At 37.9% G+C, this 25,568-nt stretch overlaps 1 protein-coding gene across 30 annotated transcripts in view; it reads left to right on the forward strand.

The window, feature by feature from the left end:
• Positions 1 to 25,568, forward strand: part of MAP2 (microtubule associated protein 2) — a 223,386-nt gene that overhangs the window by 161,886 nt on the left and 35,932 nt on the right. For 23 of the 30 annotated variants that reach the window (XM_084892944.1, XM_084892945.1, XM_084892947.1 and 20 more), the window contains 3 exons: positions 2,867 to 3,150; positions 17,256 to 17,369; positions 19,337 to 19,414. In XM_084892944.1, the coding sequence (XP_084749070.1) occupies positions 2,889 to 3,150; positions 17,256 to 17,369; positions 19,337 to 19,414 (454 nt within the window). In that variant the 5' untranslated portion in view covers positions 2,867 to 2,888. The remainder of the gene's footprint in view (positions 1 to 2,866; positions 3,151 to 17,255; positions 17,370 to 19,336; positions 19,415 to 25,568) is intronic. The other 7 variants (XM_084892962.1, XM_084892954.1, XM_084892953.1 and 4 more) reach the window with 1 other exon arrangement.

Consider the following 25,568-nt stretch of genomic DNA (forward strand, 5'->3'; position numbering starts at 1 on the left):
AAGATGTATCTATCCTATGCAAGAGACAATCATACACAAAATGCAATGTTTTCAAGAGTGGTCTTGCAGATTTGGAGTTAGGATTTGTGGTTGCCTGTGGGCAAGTCCAAATTTGTTCTTATACACAAAAATGTATGAATTTGTCTAAGTATCTGGGCAGGTAGGTACTCAAGAAAAATCTTAGAATTTTCAAACATAGAGCATTATAGTCTTAGGTCTGGAAAATGCTTAAGGCAGTTGCATATGAATATGAGAGAATCTGAATATAATAGAAGTCCAGTTATTAATGTAATTGGTATTCTACAAATCTGGTAAATACCATTACTGACAGACCTACTCGTAAGCTACAAAATGATCATATTAGATTAAAAAAAATTTAGTAAGTAACTGAAATTTGGAGTATACCTATCCCAAACCATGAGTTGAATATTGCCATCAGAGTCATGTTTTCTGTTGAGTTGGAATTTTCTTTTCTTTCTTTTTCTATTTGTTGTTGTTTCTTTCACTCTTTTGCTTGTTTGTTTTCTTCTCTCTTTTGATATAACTAGAATTATCTAAGACCTTCTAATCAATATTGGAAGAGTCCTAATTTTACTTCACAATATTAAACATGTATACATTAAATCTACCCCAAAACACAACGGAAACATTTTACAGATGTTATGTAAATAAGTAATTAATCTATAAACCATTTCAACTTGAAATTTAATCTGTGGAACAACTGTTTTCATTCGGATTTCCAGTTCTTCCACAGTTAGGATTTGTGATCTTTTGGAATAAGGAGAGAGGAGAAGCTTTCTCATTACATAGGAGGAATGGAATGCTAACATTCCTTCTACTTCAGTTTCCTCTCATAGATTGGGAGGGAATTTGTCTTTATCAGTTTTCTTATTTATCTCACATTCACAGTTTCCTGAGAGACTCAGGTAAAATAATTATATACAACAGGAAGAAATAATTAAAAGAAGCTGTGATCACTTTTGACTATTGTCATAATGCTATTTTGTAGATTAGAGCTAAACCGTGACTCCAAAACACTGATTAGGAATTCAAGTGAAATTTACCACAAGTGGGTGGTATTTTAATAATATCATGCTGTGATTATGAGTATAGCCAATGGTATCTCCTTTGCTTCCAGAAGCTTTTTAGTAGAGCAGAAGGAAGTCTTAAATCATACTTTCTGTCAAAGTAGCTTTGTCAGAGCAATACCAACTTGACATTTTCTGACATGTTGTCACTTAATACATGGTTTTAGTATGTACATTTCAAAAGCCCAACAAATTAGAAGTGATAGCTGATTAATCTGCACACATTTTAAAAAAACATATTTTATTGATTTTTTACAGAGTGGAGGAGAGAGGGATAGAGAGCTAGAAACGTCGATGAGAGAGAAACATCAACCAGCTGCCTCTTGCACACCCTCTACCGGGGATGTGCCCGCAACCAATGTACATGCCCTTGACTGGAATCAAACCTGGGACCTTTCAGTCTGCAGACCGACGCTCTATCACTGAGCCAAATTAGTTTAGGCAATCTGCATACATTTTAAGGAGTATTATCTGATTAGTCTTATTAGGAAGTTAGATGATGCATTTTAGATTATCAATTCACTTCATTTGTTTCTCTGATATTAATTGAAACCAATGTGGCCAGCCACCTTTTTCTTTTTACAAAATTAGTTTCTAATTTTGATGGGTTAAAAAGAAAGAATCCGAAAGTCTGAGGCATTACACACTAAAGAGCTCACTTTTTGAATGACTGGTCTCTTGAAAACCAACTATCAATAATATTTCAAGTGGATGATGACCAAGTAGCACTCTCTTCCATTAGACATTGGTTTTCTTTCTTTTTTTTTTTTTTTTTAATATATTTTATTGATTTTGTACAGAGAGGAAGGGAGAGAGATAGAGAGTTAGAAACATCGATGAGAGAGAGTCATCGATCAGCTGCCTCCTGCACACCCCCTACTGAGGATATGCCCGCAACCAAGGTACATGCCCTTTACCAGAATCGAACCCTGACCCTTTAGTCCCCAAGCTGACGCTCTATCCATTGAGCCAAACCGGTTTTGGCTAGACATTGGTTTTCTTAGGTTCACTCTGAGGATTTTTAGTCACTAAGAAATCTTTTCCGGAGAGCCCTATGGGGAAAACTGCCAATTTTAGCTGAGAACTGTGGGTGTTCATATTATTTTCTTTACTTTGAAAATCTGTGGCTAGAACTCCCATGGGCTAAAGTGAAAACCTAAGTATTTCCCAAATCCTTAGAGAGGTGTTGATAAACATGGCATCAGACAAAGGGTTCTATGGCCCATTGGTTGGGATTCTCCCCACATCACTGCCCTTCCCGGAGATTCCATGTGTCGGAGCACATGAAAAGCTCTCAGTTAGTATTACACATGCTTGCGCAACTCAACATTTCTCAAGTGCGTGTAAGCACTTACCACGGGTGGTCTTCCTCCTAAAACACATCACCGAAGACTAAACATGAAAAAACATTAGACAGTTTTCTTATAGTGCTGGATTCCTTGGCTCTACTGAACAGTGAACATCACATGTCAATGAAAGCTAGCTAAAATATGTCCTTACATGCCAAACACTTTTTTTTAAGTGTATATAGATTGATGGAGATCTTATAAGAAAAGGAAAGATATGCCAAAATGTTTGTTAAAAAAAAAAAACAGAACCAAAGTGTTACTAACAGCTACCTCTTCATATTAAAAGTAGATTATTGAAAGAGCGTTTTTGTGTTTACCGTAGCTAACCACCACAAATTTGCTCTATTACCTTGGCACTATTGGCACTATTAATATCAGACCAGATTCCCCCAAAGTCATGGCTACTGTTTTTTTCACTTCCAATCACAGGACAGGTGACAGGTGTTGAAGAATGGCAGATGATCGGAAAGATGACGCGAAGGCACCTCACTGGACCTCAGCTCAGCTGCCGGAGGCCTCTGCACACCCACATTCACCTGAGATCAAGGACCAAGGCGGGGCAGGGGAAGGACTTGTCAGAAGTGCCAATGGATTCCCATTCAGGGAGGACGAAGAGGGCACCTTTGGAGAGCATGGGTCACAGAGCACTTACTCAAATACCAAAGAGAATGGGATCAACGGAGAGCTGACTTCAGCTGACAGAGAAACAGCAGGTAACTAAGCGCTCTCCAGTCACCAGAGCCTGTTTGTGCTTTGAAGTCTGTTTAGTGAATTAATTTACAGCACTCATGCTCTTTCAGGAATGCTGGGATGGAGACTTTAGTGGGTCAGGGGAAAGACACACAAAAAAAGAGAAAAGTCATGGGAACTAGCCCTATGCTACCCCAAAGTGGTTGTATTCTCTATCTCATCTCCCTATTTAGTTTTACCACTTTAATGTTAATAGACAAATGGCTCATTACCTGTCAGCAGTTTAATTCATTGAAAGAAAACACAGATAGTTTGCTATTGATTTTCTTAAATGATATGGGACCTAAATCTGATTGACTAATTAGAAGCATATTTACTTTTTAGGGCAGAAAAGAATGCTAGAGTCCAGCTCTCAGCTTTTAAAAAGAAAAAGGAGAAACAAAAAATAAAGAAAACGACCACATACACATCCACAGGAACCATTTCATACTTCCTATGATAGTTTTTTAAGACCTAATATTCACATTTAGGAAAACATACTATAATTTATTATCAAGTAGTTACTTTCAAAGTGTAATTTCTACACTTTATCATTGACAATGTTGTCATAATGGCATAATTATCATACAGTATGAATGGCATAGAGAAACAATACCCAGAACTATAGAATTATTCAAAATTATTTTTATTTTTCTGCGACTCCGAATTTACTGCATTTGGACACAGTAACTTGCAGGCATGTTACCCAAAAAACTGTAAGCAAACTACAAGCATTAAGAAAGGCATTCCCCCTTCAAAATCATCCTTTACATATTCAAAGATTGGTTTTCTACAGTCCACCCACTAGTCAGCAACACATTGACTGTACACTGGTCAAAAAAAAAAAATTTTTACACTTTAATGGGAAAATATGAAAGGCATTTCAAATGACTGGGGAGAAATTACATAAGTACATAGTGTAACTTTTTTTTAATCCACACATTCCACAAATTACTGTTGAGCATTTTCTATGTAGTACAAAATGTGTTAGCTTCTGTGCTAGGTGTGTGCAAGGAATGGCCTCTGAGCCTCACAGAGCAGGTGACCTGGTAGTGGACGTGAGACCTGTGCATGCAGTTAATTCAGATTCAAAATACAGTGTGTTCAGTACCAAATGAGCAGTACAGAAAGGCAAAGTGGAACTGGCATCGTTTCTACTTAGGGCCAGAGTTCCAAATTGTGCAAGAAGTGTCTTGAGGTGCTATGGCACAGTCCCAGTGCTCAGGCAGAGTATTTGAAATACTCAAAGCAAATGTAGCAACTCCCCACATCTGTCCAACACTACATGGTTTATTAGCTCAGGACAGGACACAGTTTCAGCATTAGCACACACTAAATTTCTTTTCAAGATGCCAAATCTTTGTGAAATTGGGTTTTTAGCTGTTGCTGTGATAAAAACCAAGTACCCTGCAGACATCCGTGTGGAATAGGAAAAGAGGGTAGTGGTGTCCAATCCAATCCAAGGATCTGAGAAGCTTTGCAGTGCCTAAAAGGCACATATGCCCTATTAGAAAGAAACTGGTTCAGAATGAAATAAAAATGTCATGTTTGCCTTTCATCATTACAATGAGGATTAAATAGTAATGTGTATAAAGTGAATGGCTCATAAAATAGTATATATTATTATTATTATTATTATTATTATTATTATTATTGGTGGTGGTGGTACTGGTGTCAATATAGACAATAGAGTACTCATAAACAAGGAATGCTTTTCTACAAACCAGTATAATACAAGTTGTAGAGGGTGGGATTTGGATCAGAAACATTAGCTAGGAAAATTTTGAAGGATAAAGGCATGAAAAGAGGAGGACACATTTAGAGTAAAATGATTGTGGGGAAAGCAGTAATGTTATAGACCAAGATTATTCTTACCGTCATATCCTGTAGTACTTGATATTATACCTCAAGTACTCAATAATGTGTTGAGTGAGTGAATAAATGAATGAAGGAGTCAGTGAATAGAAAAGAAAAAAGGAAGTCCTTTTCAAATTGATGGGGAAAACTATTGAAAAGACTTCCTTTGTGTCTTGGGCTTTCCTCGGTTGAGGCTCATGGATTATGTGAGGTTTACAAGACAAAAATCTCTACTGGGTGTTTGGTCAAGCAGGGAGAATCAGCATCACCCACTATTTCAGTTTTTCAATGGTCCTAATGGACTATTTCAGAGCACCCGAAAAATCTATTTCTAGGTCAGTGTGTCCTTGTCAGCTTGAAAAAATAATATAAATTAAAAAGAGACTAGTAGATTTTCTTTTAAATTACGGATTCAAGAGCACCCAAAAGTAATTTAGATTTCAGCTTCTCATATGTCACAGTAATTTTATACTACATTTGGGAGACTGATTATGAAAGCTTTATATGTATGTTCATAGTGACCGAGTTAGAAAGAGCCAGTTGTGAATTACCAGGGCAATGTGTTCAATTCAAATTATGGTGTGATTTTAAACTAACTTCCTTTCAGAAATAACAGGCCAAGTATTGAATTATAAGTTATCTATGTGTGGGAAAAGAAAAATGTAAAATATTGTCTCCTCATGCCCATAGAGGATGTTCCAATGATAAATTCATGTGCAATTAAATATCTCTCTAAACTTCAGCGTAATAAAATAGTAAATTTTATTATTGACAGTTTATAGGTAACTGTTTCACAAGCTACAAACAAAAATTATTCCCAGTTTTTTTAAAAAAAGTGTTCTTAAATCTCAAATATGTTTTTGTTTGTTTTTTTTAAAAATGCTGTCCTTTGATGATGGGAACTATTGCTAAATATGAGCTGGCACGATATTTTGGGTTGTTTTACAGAGGACCAGGGAGCTATATACTAGCCCACTCTTTTTATTATTTTTTTAAAAGTAAATTCTTCACTGTTGAAAGAATTACATGTCGCTGGGACCGGTTTGGCTCAGTGGATAGAGCGTCGGCCTGCGGACTGAAAGGTTCCGGGTTCGATTCCGGTCAAGGGCATGTACCTTGGTTGCGGCATATCCCCTGTGGGGGGTGTGCAAGAGGCAGCTGATCGATGATTCTCTCTCATCGATGTTTCTAACTCTCTGTCCCTCTCAATTCCTCTCTGTGTAAAATCAATAAAATATATTTTTTAAAAAAAGAAAGAAAGAAAGAAAGAATTACATGTCTTCCTTTTCCCCCATTGACCATTTCCTGACCACTCCTCCCCCCCACCCCCCCCCTGCCCTCAGCACATGCTCTGACCCTCCCCCCTCCCCCTCCCCCGTGTCTGTGTCCCTTGGTTATGCTTATATGCATGCATTCAGGTCCTTTGGTTGATCTCTTAACACCTCCCTCTCCCCTGCCTTCCCTCTGAGGTTTGATGGTCTGTTCAATGTTTCTTTGTCTCTGAATCTATTTTTGTTCATCAGTTTACATTGTTCATTATGTTCCACAAATGAATGAGATCATGTGATACTTATCCTTTTTTGACTGGCTTATTTTCTTAGCATAATGCTTTGTGTACACTTGTAATCCACTCGTATACTGCATTTCTGCCCTCTGAAGGAGATTTCTCAAGGCATTGGTAACTTGAAGCATTTCCCAGTATCACCAGGTCCTTAGCTATATGTTGTGGTGGCCACCACATTACTGATCTACTCTAAAGATCTTTCTTCTGCTTTCCTTCTTTGCTATGTCCTCTCTTGACTTTAGAAATAAATCTTTCCCCCAAGGTTGATTATTTGTATTTATCTCTATAAACCAGATAAAACGTTAAATGAATTGCAATCATTCCCCCTTCTTCCTTCCTTTATCATTATGGGCTTACTTCAACCAAAGGTCTGGCCTCATTCTCTGTCACCCTTTTTCAGTATTCACCTTCATTCCTGGGCTCTAGTAATCTTTAAAGATGCAAGCCCATTGTAAGTTTATTGGTAATCTTATGCACTGAGACTTGGGATGGCAGGGAATGCTAGAAGGCAATGATGTTTTAAATTACATTTCTTTATAGTTTATTCTTCGAGATTTTGTCTCCTTACAATGTAAAGCTAACCCATAGAAAGGTAGATTGAATTATTTGCTCATCTGATATAGCATAAATTTTGATACTTTAACCATTTTTCTTATATGTATTCATTCAGGTCTTCTTTTTAGAAGCCATCCCACAGTAGCTTTGAAAAATAAATGAGAAACCATTGAGAATCTAGCCACTTGGGAATGTTATTGTTATAATGAGAGTAAAGCCATCATTTTTACATTTGTTTTCCAAAGTGGGAATCAGAAGAGTAAAAGCTTAAAATAAACCCTCCTGCTACTTTTCACCTTCAATTTGAAGCAAGAGGAATGCATTTTGCTCCCCCACGGGGTTCCAATTCTGAGGGAAAATAAGGAGCTTCCTCTTTAAGATTTTTATGTGAGGTGGGGCCCAAACTCATATTAGAATCCATATCAAAATAACAAGAAGATCACTAGAAGGAACCAGTCAGGGGGCCTTTCATAGTCCTCCTCTTTACAGGGTTAGTACCCACTCAAGATCTCATGACCACAGCCAGCATGCTGGTCTGACGCACAGACCAGCACTCTTTCCACAACCCATAGAACCTGATTGAGACCAGCACAGCCAGCTGCCTGGAGATCCGTTATAGCCAAAGAAGACCATGCCTATTGCAGAACTGCCACACCCACGTACCTCCAAGCAGGACAGAAAAATCATAATTTTATTCTCAGTTCTCAGTGTGAATGTAGAAACAAAGGAGGCAAATTTGAGAAGCTGATAGATGACAAAACATTGACGTATTTCATGAAAATCATCCTTTCATGACTTTGACTATCCTAAGGTCTAATGCTTTGAATACGAGTAAGAAACGCTAGTCAGAGTACAAAGAGCCTTCAGGACCAACCCCGGACCACAGCCAGGGCCAGCTCTGAGTCAATGGCAGATCACAGGGGAGTGTTTCCTTCCTTAACAGCCCACCCCATTCCCCAGGAATGCCTTGTTTCCCCGCATTTCTGAGGAGCCCCCGGGTCTTTTCCCTGCGGAAGCAGCGAGGTCGGAAAAGCTCTTGTGGGTCATGCATTGCTGCATTTCAGAGTTTGCCTTGAGCTGTGCCTTCCAAAGCCCAGACTCTACCATCCTCGGAACTCCCGCAGCCAACCCACGAACATACTCAGATATGTCCGTTTATTGCTGCTGAAGTGATAAATTTAAGCTTGAAAATACACGATGAAGGAAAAGTTTGTCATCACTCTAACCTTCTGTTTCCCTTTTTAACCTTAGAATTGTGAGAACTTACCTTTTCTTCTTCCACTTTCCTCTGCCAACATTCCTATTTGAGATTTACTATCGTAGTAAGAGCTGTCATCCCATTCAAAAGATGGGCTCTAGGTGGTTTGGCTCAGGGGATAGAGCATCGGCCTGCAGACTGACGGGTCCCAGGTTCAATTCCAGTCAAGGGCACCTGCCCAGGCTGTGGGCTCAATCCCTAGTGGGGAGCAGCTGCAGGAGGCAGCCAATCAATGATTTTCTTTTCTTCTCTGAAATATATATATATATATATATATATATATATATATATATATATATAAAATTTAAAAAGATGGCATATAGTCTTTAACATTATATTCATGTACGCAGAGAAGAGAGTGCAGAGCCATCTCTCCTGCAGATAAACTAGAGCTACCTGCATCACCGCCAAGGCAAATCAACAAGCTGGCCTGACAATACAAGAGGCTGCAGATTTTCCTTTTCTTGTTGCCATGCCAACCACTCATCGCTCCGCTGCCATTTCCCTGAGCTCCGCAGAGGAGTGTGCAGAGCAGAGGTATTTAGCATTTCAGGGTGGATCTGCGGGAAAAGCACAGGGCCTGCCGGTGCAGCCTCCGGGCCTGGTGGCGCCGATGGGTGAGGACAGAAAATGGGGATCTTTTCAGAGTTTTCCTTCCAAAGGTTAGGCATCTGGGGCTAGAAGGGGGAGCAAGACCAGAATTGATAGCAAAAGGCAATTCCGCGAGGTTTGTATTTGTCACGTTTGCTTTGTCCTATGTGGTCTCTATACCATGTGAAGCAGGTTATGGGTATTAGCTTCAGTTATAATTTGTGGCTTGTCTTGTTGGTAAATAGAAGGATCTGAAACCTAATTGAGAGCTAGCTTGTGTGGAAATTGCAATAAGGAATCGCGTCTCATACTCTTGTTAAGGAATGAGCTTGTGCATAGAGAGTATTGCTATCTAGCGCTTTTACAATGTTCTAGAAATTAGAGGAAAAGACAGGCACCAGATAGAGTTGTTTGTTTAAATGTGCACAGATAGGGCAGTTCTTTCTGGAAAAATGTACAGGTCTATATTTGCTTGCTCTTCAGCCAGTCTTAGAGTAGGATGTGATTGTTTTAAGCCAGTAATTTGTAAATCAAAATATAAGAAATCTTGGCTTCTCTAGACCTCTTTTAATTAAACTTATGACTCAACAAATTAAAATGTGATTTTACTCCTTGGAATTTGAATTGCCTACAAAAACTTCAACTAATAAGACAATGTATCTAATACATAGAATCTGATATTTAAAAATTAAGATTAATTTGCATATAAATTTATTCCCATGTATGTTTTTCCAGAAAATGCCTTCCATGCACTTGTGGAAATAAGTCTCTTTCTTTACTGTCTTGTTTTGTGCTAAATGTCAGAACTACATCATATTGAATTTGAATTTGAAGCAATGCAACAGACTCGAGGCAAGAACAATTCTACTCCTAAAGTTATTCTTTCTGGCTTGTTCTGTAAATGTAGATATAATTTATTTATCATTCTATTATGTTTTCACTTGGTCCCTCCTCCTGATCGTATATTTTCTAAGACCTTATCAAATTTTGTCCTCTCTAATCTGTTGTCATGTTTTATTATCATAATTTTCTTTTTAAAAATATTTTTATTAAGATATTATATGTGTACATACCTTACCAATCCCCCTACACACCCAAACATGCTCTCCCTCCCCATAGTTTTTCCTCCATTGGTTATGCTTACATACATGCATACAAGTCCAATTTTCTTTTAATGTATTCGATTTTTGACATTTTAAAATTCTCCAGTTGAGGAGAATTGTTAACATTTTATAAAATATTTGTAGTGTGCAGGTGAACGTAGTCATGGAAACAAGTCTTTTTGGATTCATTTTTGGACTGTTTGAATATTTGTTTTGGTTAGAATTATGCACAATCTTTATCTGTGTCTTGTTACCTTTCTAAGAATTCTCTCCACACAAAATAAAAAAAAATTAATAGTAATTTGGAATATATTAATTATCTAATATCTTAAGAATCTACTTATCATTAATCAATAACATATTTTTTTGAAAAGTAGGATAGATGGATGATAGAGATATTTAATGATAGATAGATAGACAGATAAGATTGCTTGTATAAACCCAAGAAAAGTAGTACACCAGATACCACCCTGAGGGGTGGCTGTGGATTTGATTTAATTTACTGTTGAGAGGTTAGTAGACTGGGGAGTACCTAGCAGTCATCACTCCTCCCTCTTTCCTTCCCAAGCTGCTGAGATGAACCGACTCTTTCCACTTCAGTATATTAAGCCTTTTTCTCTTCCTCTCATTCCCTCACCCTTCACTGCTCCTCAGCACATTACATAAAGCATGTGCTTTGACTGTCATGGGAGTCTGGAAAATCATATCAGGAGCAGACGAACAGAACAACTGGTGCTGCATTGCAGACGTGGTAGTTTAAGCATGATCTGACTTGGCATCATGAGCCCCCGAGGGGAAAGGAACACGGAACCAAATGCTTGCTGCCTGCTTACTGTGTGGCTCATCTCTCAGAATGAGTCACCAGCCAGCAGCACTCAGAGAAAATGCAATTCAAAGCCCAGCCACGCTGATGAGCAAAAAAAAGAGGAAAACATATCTCCTGGGCTTTTGTTGCAACTTTTAAGAAAGATACAAATGCTAGGAGGTTATTAGGACACACAGCTAAGAGTTAAACATTTGCTTTTACAGTTGATTTCAACATTACTCAAAACTTGGGAAGTCATTAGGCAAAATGGGTAATAAGGGATGAATCAAGATTCAGAGAAACATCATCCTTAATAGAGATGATTCAGCTTCAGCAACCTGAAAATTAGACTCAAAATTCTCTGTCCAAATTTTCAATTTGTAAACACAGGTCAAAGCCGTGCTGGGATGGGAGCCTCTCTGATTCTAGCATAGGAGACTTGAGCATGGTCAGTGCTCTGACTGAACCAGCAGTCTTTTCTTTTGCAAAACACGTTACGTTTGCTGTGAAAGGATATATTGGGAAGAATGTCATGAAAGGATATGGTGGACGATTAGATGTGGTTGTTTCATTGTGTATAGCATGATGTCATTTGAAAGAGTGTGTACTATAGAAGAGTCGACCAGGAGTTTATGATCAAAGGTCCTGATGTTGATTTTATCCTCTCAAGTGAATCTCTTCCTTTTCTGAACATCCCCATGCACCCTGTTTATATCCTGCTAATGGCATTGATCATATGGATCATTTTACTGAGGTTACTTGTTAATTGTTTTAATCCCCATCACTAGGCTGTGTTTTGAGGTTGTAGTTGTCTGTACTTTCTTTATCTTCATGTTCCTTTGGGTATATAATATGGTGCTTATTTTTTATAGTAGGTGTCAATTAATAGTTTTTGAATTGATAGGAAGAAGAGAGAGCATTGCCCAGCCGAGGTGACCCTGTGGTTGAATGTCAACCTATGAACCAGGAGGTCACAGTTCAATTCTGGTCAGGGCACATGCCTGGATTGTGGGTGAGCTTGATTCCCATTGTGGGGCAGGCAGGAGGCAGCCAATCAATGATTCTTTATCATCATTGATGTTTTTATTTCTCTCTCTCTCTCTCTCTCTCTTTCTCTCTTTCTCTTCCTCTCTGAAATCAATAAAAATATTTTTTAAAGAAGATGAGAGAGTGTCAGTATCCATGTTCTGTTTGAGAATCTAAATTACATAAACAAAATGGGGCTAGAAAAACTATATCACAGTGTGAGCAATACACTTGTGGGAAAGGTTTCATCAGTTTTTACTTTGACAGCAAACTTCTCTTTTGGGAAACAGATCCAACCCCAAGTTCAAATACAACATTTTTTTAGGTAAAGGATTTATAAAAGTTGGGAAGACATGATTGATAAACTGGAAAGGGGAATGAAAATGAATCAGAAAAACCAAGCTGTTTTAGACACAGTCTTAAAACCAGGAATTGGTCAACCTCTTTATGATCAGGGCTACTATTTATGACATACTAGAGGCCTGGTGCATGAAATTCGTACACTTGCAGGAGGGGGTCAGCCTGATTGCACTCTCTTGCAGTCCAGAGCCCTCAGGGAATGTCTGACTGACAGCTTAGGCCCACTCTCCCCAGGCCTAAGCCAACAGTCAGACATCCTTAGTGCTGCTGCAGAGTCAGGAGAGGCTCCTGCCACCACTGCTGGGCTCCTCTGGCTCAGAGCTTCTGACTGAGTAGAGCTCCTCCTGTGGGAGCTCACTGACTGCATTCAGTGTCTGCCCCCTGGTGGTCAGTGCATGTCATAGTGACGGGTTGCTCTGCTGTTCAGTCGATTTGCTTTATTATATAGGATTGAAATTGTAATTTTGTTTAAAATAAAAGCTACAAAGTCCTGGTTTTGAAAATCTATTTTTTTCATATCTTGTATAATAAATTGACGTATTATTGACATATTTTACTAAGAAATGAAATGAAAATTTTTGAAATTTGATTTATTTCATTATGAAGTTTCCATATTATGAAGTTTCATATATCTCTTTCTTAGGATTGTTTTTTATGCAAAATGAAGCTCTGTGTTTTTAGATATATTATAGCTTTTAGTTTATAGTAACATCTGCCTATCTGAGACCTTTCTTTAGCAAAGTTTTATTAATTTAATATACTTCCCCCCTTGCCTAAATTTAAATGCTAGGCAGATCCTACCTACCTAGATAGCATCCTGTTCTTACATCTTTTTCTCAACTCTGCTGCTCCATCAAAATTAATCTATCCTCAAACTTTTTAAAGTGGGGGCCAGATCACGGTCCCTCAGAGAGCTGGAGGGCCGGACTATATGAACTACTAATTCCTACTGTAACACCTTGGCTGCGCTCACTGCCCAAAAAACCTGGCGGGCAGGATCAGACTCCCCTGGGGGCTGCATGTGGCCCGCGGGCCATAGTTTGAAGACCCCTGTATTATACCTTTCTCTTTCTGCTGGGCTTCTCCAATAGGACAACCAGAGCTATCGCAATAATGAGTTAGAGTTTTATGCTTTCTAGATATCATTTGCATCCTGTTCTAGCATCAATGTCTTCAAATAAAAGTGAATACTTTGATAGTATGATATAGATGGTACCCACAATCTGCAAGTATTTCTAGAGACAGGCTTGGTAGCAGTGAGACCCAGTACACAGAGAAGAGATATAGATTGAAACGTGTAAGTGCCATTTAGTTAGTCCTATCCTCACTACTCCGTAGACAATGTGATGTGTTCAAGACAGAATGCAACCTAATTTCTCCCAAGTTTACTGGGAGGAGTACAATTTTAAGGTTTCTTACCAGATGCAAACATTTCATTTCTTAGTAAAATATTGTATGTCTACTTAAAGTCTGTCCAGTTTCAGTATCCATCATAACTGTACTTTGTGCAGTCATGATTCCTGATCTTAAACGCATTTTTCCCCACCGGTGGTCGGCAAACCGTGGCTCGCGAGCCACCTGCGGCTCTTTGGCCCCTTGAATAACATGGCCTGAGGAAGTCTATTTTGAAGAACTGGCGTTAGAAGAAGTTTAAGTTTAAAAAATTTGGCTCTCCAAAGAAATTTCAATCGTTGTCCTGTGGATAGTTGGCTCTGTTGATGAATGAGTTTGCCGACCACTGCACAAACTAACTTTACCTCAAATACATTTCCCCCAACAACTAGAATTTTCTTAGTTTTAATCAGGAAGTCTTTAAGGAAAAAAAAAAAAATCTTTGGAAGACAAAGCTGGAAGGCAAAGATGGACAGCTGCAAGTGCTGGCCTGGGTGACCCTGTGAGATCCATGGGAGGCCTGCCAGGGAGGGCATGCCCACTGGCCTCTTCCATTAAAGCTAAGGTGCCAGGGAACAAACAAAAAACCCAACAATCTGCTCTTTTCATTCCCTTCAGCACCAGTTGGTTACAGGAAATAGTTCCGGAGAAACCACCTACTCTCCAAATTAAGCGGGAACTTACCTTCCCTGTGTTTATGTATTTATCTCGGGCGTTTGTTGAGCAGACCTCTGCTCACTGCACAGTGCTTTCCTTGTTGACTAGGCTCCATCCGCAGCAGCAATTAGCATCGGTTTCCTAGGCAACCATTCTGCACCCTACTGAGAAAAACCTTTTCTTGACAGGAGCATTCTGTCTAAAATTGTCTTGTTTTCCTTCTCTCACAAGCGTACAGTAGGCTTGTCGTTTCTTTTAACACAGCACTATTGTGCCTGAGGTTCTTAAAAGCAGAAACATGTACTGGCTTTATATTCTATATGGTTGAATTTATTATCAATGTCACTTGTCTCTTAACAACCTGAAAGAAATCAACAAAAATGTGTTCTCAGGCTTATGCCACCTCCTTCCCTCCTTCCCTCCTTCCCTCCTTCCCTCCCTCCCTCCTTCCCTCCCTCCCTCCCTCCCTCCCTCCCTCCCTCCCTTCCTTCCTGTTGTTCAAGTGTAATTGGTGAGCCTTTGCTTGCTCACCGAATCACAGCTGGTCCTGATGAAAACACAAAGGGTCCACTTTCAAAATCCAACCTCTGTGTATACCAACAGTGTCATATGTGGCTCTGAAGCAATTTGAAGTTTTCAGGGCCACGGAGAAAGTCACAACTGCATGGCTTGGTTATAAATCAACCACGCAATGTCTATAAATTAATATAACAAAATAACTAAACTAAAGTATGTGCTCAAAACCAGGCCTAAACTGTCTTAAAATTTCTGATGTAAGTAAAGATACTGTGACTAGAAGAGCCTAGCATGAATCAGCATCATAGAAAAACCAGGGCACTGCAACGGTTATAAATGCTGAGTAGTCTGGTACAACAGAAGAGTCACATTTACGATATCATTTTTGTTTACATAATTAGTGGCCCGAGCCTGATATATTGTCTCTGAGGCAGTGTCCCAATATTCAGGCAAGGAAGTACTCACTGGGAAAAATGACAGAATCAGCATCATAGAAAAACCATCCATCTCAATGGATGACAAAAGTTTTTAAATCTTTATTGACATGTCAATCAAACAATGATCACAGACGTTAGCAAGACAGCGAGAGTGATTATGTAATTTAAATAAGTGTTATGTAATTTAAATAAGCACTTAATATACATTATTTTATTTAATTGTCACAGCACATTAAAATATTAATGCCACTTTTATACCCCTTAGCATGGGGAACCTGAAGGTTAGAGAGATGGTCACTTACTGTGGCTAGAAACAGATAAAGGCAGAATTTGATTCCAAGTTTTCTGACACCAGAACCTACTATTACACATACTGCACTGATGTAAGTCAAATGACACCCAAATGGGACATTAAGTTGCCTTTATTCGTTATTTTGCCAGTTTCCCCATCTTAAAAAAATGTATGATTAGATAATATTGACAGGAAAGAAAAGTACCTAATTTAACAAGTGGTCTAATAACCTTGCATCACAGTATAATTGTTTATTTGTTACTTAGGTGAAATGTAAGTAGCTTAGCATGATATTTTTTTGTTATTATCCGGTAGTTTTCTGTGGATGAGAGCATGTCTGTTTGTTTCTTATACCTATTTGGCTCCCATTTATCTTTCCATCAATATATTTCCCCAGTACAAAGAAAAACTATTATTTCTTACGACAATTCAATTTATCTATTGAAGACTGCTTTGGTACTGGTTTTTGAAGTTTTTAAACAGACTTTACTTTTTACCTGCCGATCTTATTCTATATAATGATGACCTATTATCATCTGTTCCCTCGGTTATATCTTTAAATCCTTTATTTTATGTCAGCCAAAAATTAATAACATTTATTGGATGTTATAAGATGAATTGTTTTTAAAAAGTTGCTTTTATGTTTTTCTTCCAACCGATTTTTAGGCAGATCATGAAACAGATTATTTCCAAGTTGTCTTTCATTTTTCTTAGGCGACTTGACTTTACAGATATGTCCTGAGATGTTTTTGTATTACTGTCTCATAACCAGAATGACATTATTGATAAAAAAAAAATAACCAGTTAATATTCAAATACTAGTTATAAGATCCTCACAGACTGATCACTTTACCGACCAAGCCTCCCCTCTTTTCTATGAAACTTTTGTACTGACTAGGTGGGTATATATCATAGACCTTAAAGATCTAATGACATACATGGAAATGATATATAAAAGCTACAACTCACAGAATCACAGCTGGTCCTGATGAAAACCCTAAGGGTCCACTTTCAAAATCCAGCCTTGTATTTACCAACAGTGTCTACATAGCAGATGTTTAAAGATGTTTTAAAGATCTTTAAGACATCTGCCATGTAGAAAAGTAGTAGCTCTCATATATCATTTCCATGTATTTTATCCAAACTCTGTCTTCTCAGGTTTTTCTGAATTTGTCTTGTGTGCATTGATCCTGTTTAATCACAAATTCATATTTTGAGGCATCTTTGTTAGGTTTAAAATCATGGTATTTATGTAAATACAGCATAGACACTTATGGTAATAATACTTCCCTTAAAAAATTGTAGCAAAACTCAAAAACACATATTTAAATTAAATCCAAAATGAATTCTCTCTTTTCTTTGTGTTTGTTTTACTAGGTACAAAAAGCTTTTAAAAAAGAAACTGCCATACCTCTTACTTATTTTTCTTTCATTCTGTGTTTATTTTGCTTATACTACCAATTCCTTTTGCTTTCTCTTTTTTTCTTTCCCCTTTTCTTTTTATGGTTACAATATAGGTATTTGCATTTTTCTGCAGTTTAATACATTTTATTGTACTCTTGGGGGGAGAAGACAAAGGAAATGAAATTCTGATTGATTGTATTATTTACTTTTCCTCTTTGCTATCTGTTTTGGACATTTCACCATTTTATTTTATGTTTTGTTCTTTGTTGCAGAGGAGGTGTCTGCCAGGATAGTTCAAGTGGTCACGGCTGAGGCTGTCGCGGTCCTTAAAGGCGAACAAGAGAAAGAAGCTCAGCATAAAGACCAGCCTGCAGCCCTGCCTTTAGGTAAATGAGAAAAGCTCAGACGAGGGGCTGCATCTGCCTCTCCCGGATCACAGATCACGTCTTCATGTTCCAAGAGAGGCCATATCTCATACCTCACTCATCAGAAAGCTCTCTGGGGATGCACTGGGATGTCCAGAATTTTCACCTTTCGCAGCAGGGTCTTTGTGGCATTAGAGTAGTCTTTAGGGTTGATAAGCTTATTGTTATACTTTGCCCCTAAATTATTCTTAATTTTTCACTTCCAGACCACATGAGATAATTATTATAAAAATAAAGCCAGTGCACTCTTATCTCATCGCCCCCATTCGTAAGGAAAATGCACTAATGCTTTGATTAATATAATTGTTTCCCTTTGTGGGTTTTGGTAAATGATTGTCTAAATACTATAGTCTTCTTTGGGTCTCCCTGAACCAGGACATAAAACCTATAATCAGAGATTTGTTAGAATTCAATTCTTTGTGTCCCATGTAAGATACTGGTCTTCACTTGGTTCATTTAAGGACACTCAGCAGGCATTTGTCTCTCCTCTGGTCACAAGTCAAATGCCTTTCAGGGCCAAACAAACAGGTAATGTGATGGAGCTTGCCAACAAAACACTCTCAGCCATGGGCTTACGGCCCCTACTCTCCATAAATATAGATAGGTGATTGAAAAATGATAGATAGATAGATTGATAGATAAGTAGATAGATAGATATGCCAAGTACAATAAAGGAAACTTCTTTGGTTTATTTCATAAGTACATAGATGTAATCCATAGGAAGGTATGTTTTTTAAAGCATAAAAATAGAACATAACCTTTTTCCTCTTACAGTCTCATGTATCCTTAATATTTGATTTTCTGATCAGTAATTTCTCAATTGTCTATTAAAAATTAAACAATCAAAAATCTGCTTTCCCATAATCATAATTTAAAATATTCTTATTTATTACCATCAGATGTTCTTCATCTATTGTTTTTCTCCTAAAACAGAGAGGGAGCAGTTATCTAAAACATTGACCTTATGTCTGTGGTTCACTTCTGTTGCTTTGAAATAAAAGAAACCCTCGCCTTTTCCTTTTCAACCTGAAACCTTAAAGTATGCCATGGAAAGGTCCACAGGGTCAAAGAGCTGAAGAGTCACCTGCCATCCCAATGCTGCCTCTGCTTTATGAAATAAAAATGTACATAATCTTTAGCATAGATCTTCCCACTGGCCTTGACTGATGACTGTGTCCTCCTTTTGAAATCACTTACCTTCATATGAGTAGTCAGAAAGTGTCTTGAGGAAATTTAGCATTGACTGTAAATGAATTACAGCTTTCAGAACCGTTCTCTTCGGTCCTTCTTCATGTAAAATGCCAAGGACAGAACATGACTCGGCTCCCACTGGCACATGTTTCTGTCTGAGGTTGCCTCTGGCTATGACCACTTCATTTTTCTTTTCTGAGCGTTCATGCAGATGATGGGTTTCGGTATCAGACTCAGTGAACAAAATGCCGTTTAGAAAATACATTCTCTAAAATAACTGAATAATCAGGGTAACATTTGTCTTCAGATCAAGATGTTGATCAATAAGGAATTCTAATTTTTTTTCAGTCCATCAAGCCAAATGTAAACTAAAATGCCTGCCTGTGTGTGTTTGACTATATAGTAGATTAGGGCCAGGATGAAATCTTTTGTTAATTAAACAGACAGACTCAAATTAATGGGATGAATGATGGACTTTTAACAGGCATCTCTAATCCATTTTTATGGAGAAGACAAAATGATTATTTTAAAATATTAAATGCTCTTCTTTCTTTTTAGGTTTTCAAAAATGTGTGAATCAGGTAATGGAGCTAAAAATAAGTCAAGTGCACCTTACTATTGAGTCTTTCCTTGAATGTCATAGAGAGGACTTTTTATAGATGGCAGAACTGCCCACACATCTGCTGGCCTGAAAAAATTAATTGTCGAATCTCATTTTTTCATTGTTTGGTCTTCAGCAGCTGAAGAGACAGCTAATCTGCCCCCTTCTCCACCTCCGTCACCAGCCTCAGAAAGGACTGTCGCCGTGGAAGAAGGTAAGGCTTTGGGGCCGTTTCAGGTTTATCTTCTGGTAAAGGGTAAATAAACATCAATCCATCAATCCCTAACTACTGGACTTTAGTATGAGCTAGTCTGTGACCCAGTTGGGAGCTGTCTCATTCAAATAGTCAAGAAGAAACAAAGACTTTAATAAACAAATGTATAATCATGCATCTACATAAAATCAGAAGTGGAGGAATATGGTAAACAAAAAGGGAAAATATGCTTGATAAAGGAAAAGATAACTTTGTGCTTAAATTGCTAGAATGACTACAGAGAAATAATTCACTTAATATAGAATGTTTTGACAATAATGGCACAATTTTATCTTACAAGCGACTAAACAAAAAATATATATATTGATGAGCTCAGCACCCCCTTAGGGAAGTGTTGTCAGGAATTGTCTGTTTTGCTGAACGTTGTATTGCCAAGGTCTTCCCTAGAACCTAGGTTGTTGCAAGCTCTCAGTAAATGTCAATGAATAAATAAAGCAGTTAATGAGTGAGTCTGATGCAGAGAGCAATGAACTGGAAGCTGAGATCATGGCTTCTTTCCTGCTGAGACCTGTTATTGTCTATGAATCTACTTACACAATTTATTCAACGTGAAAAGCCATGTCAGCTTTTGAAATCTCATTGATAAAAACAGAGGATGCCTTTGAAGGATATTCATTCAGAATCTGTGATGAATGGCATCATTTAAAAGCAAACTATTACTGGTCCTTAGATCAGTGTATTGGTTGAGTGATGGGAGAAAGCAAAGGAAAGCTGCAGCTCAATTGTTATTTTCATGTAATTTAGTTTTCATATACTAAAATCAGAAATTTAACGCTCATGCATTTTACTCATTTATTTCTTCATTTATTTTTCCTTTTGTTGTCCCTCTTAGAGATCCTTTTATTATGTTAAAAATAGAAACATCACCAAGGACTCATTGTCTTGTAATTTGTAATTAGATTCATTTAAAATATTCTTTGATTTCCTCAGATTTTCCTAAATTACTAAACTATAAATGATTAATAAATATAATTTACTTTTTGTCACAGATTTATAGGCCAAAACTTTTTTTGTTTCTTAAACTGAAGACTTTTTTCAAACTTACTGCCTGAAGTATTGTTAAACAAACTAAATTATTTTTAGTAAATACAAGAAAATTGGGGATTATGATCAGTACATATAGTTTCATAAAAGCCACTGATTATTAGTTAATTCTCTGAAAATGTGATTTGATCTTTTAATTCATAGATTTGAGCGATTCTTTTTGCCTTATGTTCATCCATTCACTCAGCAGATATTTATGGAGACCCTACAATGTATGCAGTTCTCTTCAAATCCTGGGTGTACATTAGTGAACAGAACACATAGGATCTCCATTTGTAAGGAGCACACTGTCTGGTGGCAAAAACAGAAACCCCATAAATAAGCTTACACATAATTTTGAGTTGGATTAGTACTAGGAAGGAAAAGAACAGGGACTTTTACTTTGGGATCAGAGGAATCTTATTTTATTGTATGGTAAGGGACAGTTAAGAAGCGGAGCCTAGAAGCTTGAATAAGTGTTGGTCAAGCAAAGGTGGAGGGAAGGGGCATTTTGGGCAGAGACCAGGGTATGCAGGGGCATTTAGGTGGGCAAAAGCATGACGTGTTCTAGGAACTGAAGGCGTTTCATGGCTCATGGTGAGTGAAAAGCAGGTAGAGGAGCGAAGAATTTGAGGGTGAGCAGCAGCCAGCTGGGTTGAGGGGCCTGGACTTCACTCTGAATATAGTGACGATAGTACTTTACTCAGGTAATTGAAAATGTTTCTGAGCCCCCTGTTCACAGCCTTTCAAGTGTCAGAGAATCTTCTTAACTCAGAGAGGGGTATGACTCCAAGTCCGCTGGAGGTCACAGAATTACTCTTCTTACTCTTACATGGGGGTTGGAGCAGGAAGGGCCCTAGGGTCACCATTTATCTGGGGATTTACCCAGTCTGCCTTTCAGGGGGAAGGGTGTATAATGAATATAATAAAAACATAAATAAAATGTAGAGTCGCATTTACATTTTAGTAACTTAGGTGTCACTATCCTGAGTATAACCCTCCCTTATATTTCAGTACTTTCCACAGGCTGTTTCAATATATTCTAAGAAAATGTCAACTTATCACTTCCCATTGAAAGCAATTCAAAGGTATTTTATTCTGAACATTTTCAAACTTACATTCTTATTAAAATTTTTCAAAAAATATTGAGCTATACGAAGTCCTAATGATTTGCTTTTAAGAGGATGACCATTTTTGAGTTATATTTTTAATGTGTGCATTTTACAAGCTTTACCTAATTAATTTAAAAGACCAAGTAGTATTCTCACTTTATATATGTGTAAGATACATTGTCTGGACAATTAAACCATCCCTATCTTTAAAAAAACAAACATATTCTATTAATTTTTTACAGAGAGGAAGTGATAGGGAGAGAGAGCTAGAAACATCGATGAGAGAGAAACATCAATCAGCTGCCTCCTGCACCCCCCCACCAGAGATATGCCCACAACAAGGTACATGCCCTTGACTGGAATTGAACCTGGGACCCTTGAGTGCGCAGGCCGATGCTCTATTCATTGAGCCAAACTGGTTAGAGCCTCTTTTCTTTTTAACCACTCTTAAAGTATTTCTAAAAACTTTTTAAACTTTATTTTATCAGAAAATAAATTAGTGACAAGCCACAAGATAGGATTCAACTCTTCAATTTGTCAAACCAATTTGTTTTGTAAAGACCCAGCCAAAATTCAGTTAATGTATTGCTCATAGCAAGTCCAATGGAAATGGAACAAGTGAGATTTTTTTCTAGAGTTTTTTTTTTATCCTTTTTGACGCACCCTCAAAACAACCGTAATCTAAGGGCACAGTGACTGCCACAGCCCAATCCCCTTTTACAAATGCAAGAACTCTTAGATTAAATTGAGTTCAATAATTTTGGAAATTAGGCTTTTTATTAATTATCAAAAATTTTAAATGCTATTTTTTACCAAAGTGGGACCATGAAAGCTTCCACTAAAAATAACAATATGTTCATTACTGTCATTTATAAATATTTATTATAATCAATGTAATATTAATAATTAATAATTTTCAGAATATGTGCTTATTCTGGGAAACATTTAAAGGGATTTTGATGGGGAAAAAAATTAAACAACAGCCACACTTAGAAAGGAAATGCAGGTATAGTAAAATGAACACTGAACTAGGTAGGATGTTTTCAAATTTGGCCTCACCATCATGGTGGTTATTTGGGATTTGGATGCCCATGCAAGAATAATGGAATCATCAGAAAACAGAAGCAGGGATCTTTTTGACCTCTTTGGTTTGCTCCAGAAGTCTAGGGTGTTTTTTCCTATGTCAGTGATGTGGCAATATTATAATTGCTAATCTGAAAAATTTCCCTCCATATCCTTCTGGGGCAGCAAACCCAGTTGGCCAATGGAGGAGTCTTCAGTCAAAAGCTTGCAGAATGGGAAGGGCTTAGAAGTGACAGAGAACAATGCACTTGGGGCCAGCCGCCTACAGCCATTGGCTGTGGGGCAGAAAACGTGATGCCAAAACAGACTAAAACTACTGAGTCACAGAGACCCCGTGACACTCAGTCCCTTATAAAAAAGTGACTACTCATTTATTCCCAAGAGAGGTGATATACAAAGTTTGGGTTTAACATGGCAAACCTTATTTAACCCAAGATAAATTTTCAGATGCTTTCCTTTAAAAAATAGATTGCATGAAAGCAAATTAAGAAAAATGGATTTCTCCACTGAAACCATTAGAAGGTTAGCATTCTGAATAAGAGCCATGTAACACTGCAAGGTTCATAAAGCTACCCTGTTCTTTCAAATATCACAGTTTTAAAATGAAATGCAATTTTTTTGTGGCAATGGAAGTGCCCCCAGAAGCTGTATACTTATAATAAAAGAAAGCATTCAGTTCTGACCTTAAACAGCAAAATTAGCTGTTAGGAAGTGAGTTTACTCTTTCATAAATCTCTCAAGTCTAGCTTTGATGTCAGATGAAAGTAACCAGCAGAGGTCCGTGACCATCTGCCTGAGTGCACTGATAGATGCTGACGTGTATGGAATCCAGCACTGTGCTTGGCACTCCCTCAGACATCCTCTCATTTACTCCTCCTAGCAACCTACAGGGAGAGATAGGATTCACTCGCACTTCTTGCCCAGGATGTCAAGGCCAGTGGATGGCATATCCAGAATTCAAATCCAAATCACATTCCCCGCAGCCACAGCCGCCCCATGGCATCCCTAATGCTGTTTCTCGTCTCGGTTCTTAGTGCAGGACTGCGAAAACAACTTGGTCTTCCAATCAGAGGTGTTTTTTAAAAATTATTTGTTATAAACTATTGGATTCATTTTCCCCCTTTTTTTCCAAATTACTCTAAAATAAATAATTCGTTTATTTATAATTATTATGTATCCTACCTCCATTAGGTATGAACCAAGAGCACCTGCCACACACAATTCCATAGCAAATGAGGATCTATTGTCTTCCATCACTGTCACTGGAACCACGTGCACTGTTTGCTGGCCATTGTCCTCTCAGCATCACATCCCTGACACACCTCTGGGACTTGTAACGTAGATAGACATCAGGCTCATGGGTCCCAAACAGAAATTGGAGTACAGACAGCTCATAGTGCCAGGAGAGGACTGGACTTAGCCAGACATTCTTTATGAAGTTGCCTGGCTCGGGTCCAGACAAACACGACAGTGAAACTCCTTTTCCATGGCAGCCCTTACAGTTGTTGCTGCTTTTGCTGTTCTCTGACTAGAGTCAAACTTTTCAGAAAGAAAATAACTGTTTTCTCTGAAATGAAAGAGATCTAAAGTATGACTGGGTTTTTTTCACTTTCAAAGAGCAACAGCAACAAGAAAGAGGAGGTCAAAATCTTCAAAAGGCTTACCCCAATCCAAGGAGTAGTGTCTTATACTGCCAGAACTCAGCTTTCAATTCTTTAGTTTTATCCTGCAGTCTGCTCTACTCCCCAGAAAGTAAATGTTGAACAGCAGAGAGGTGAATATGACATTTTCATTTGTTGATTGTTCTTACCATGTGTTGAACATATTGGAGGTTTTAGAGGTAACTAGGGTAGCTGGGGAATTTACAGCCTCAGAGAGTCACTGGAGGAAATGTGAATGGGTGGGACACATGACAAGCCCAGGCCTCATGATTCATCCAGTGTTGTAGACCAGGTTAGAGCCAGTTATTGGCTCGGCTGAGAAATCGTGCCGAGTTAAACTAAGAATATCAGATGTAATTTTAGGCGTCTGCTATCCCGTGATAGAATAAGCATCATGGATGAGAGAGTTCTGAACACCCATCCAGAAACAACTTCCACAGGGAAGTCAGTAAATAATGTGTTCAAAAAGATTAGAAGTATTCTCCCCTGAAACGTTATTTGAGTATCCTGATGATTTCAGACTTATTTCCAGTTGTCAGCACCTGGCTGCTGAAAATAAGTTATTGCCTTAAAAATACAGTACATTTTCAGATTAATGCTCTAATTCTGCTATACAGTTGTTATTGTTAAGACTTATGAAATTTGTAAAATTATTCTCTATGTAAGTCAATAAACAGTGATTAGCAAATTTGGTAACCTGACACACAGGTCTGAGATGCAGTGTCTACACATATGAAGCCAAGTTTTGTTCACTGTTATTATCCTTAAAGCTCATTAAAATATACATGAATCCACATGTGAAGCTGACTAATCTACCCCTGTATATATAAGGATAGATAGTTAAATAATGCATCTTTAGAAGCCAAGACACAGGGAAGGACAGAGATGAGAGCAATTCCTTTAGCATTTGAGTGAGAAATATGGAATGAGGAGGTTGAAATAGGGAAGCAGCCAAGAGCCAGTAGTACAAATGAAACTTCATGGAATAAAATCTTGATGAATCTGACTGATGTCCTCCCTGTAGAAAGTCTCAGCTGATTGTATCTCTGTTGAGCTTTCAGAAGAGAAATAAGGCACGAAAACAAGTTTAGAATACTAGGGGCTTTCTTAAAACCCTAAACGTTCACTGGTATGCAAATTAGATGTTCCAAAGGATGCCTCTAGGACTTAGTCCTGCCGGCTGCATTTTCTTAGCAAGGCAGGGAAGAAAAATAG

The sequence above is a fragment of the Pipistrellus hanaki genome (assembly GCF_964339955.1).
Source record: "Pipistrellus hanaki genome assembly, chromosome: 8".
In the NCBI taxonomy this organism is placed as follows: Eukaryota; Metazoa; Chordata; class Mammalia; order Chiroptera; family Vespertilionidae; genus Pipistrellus; species Pipistrellus hanaki.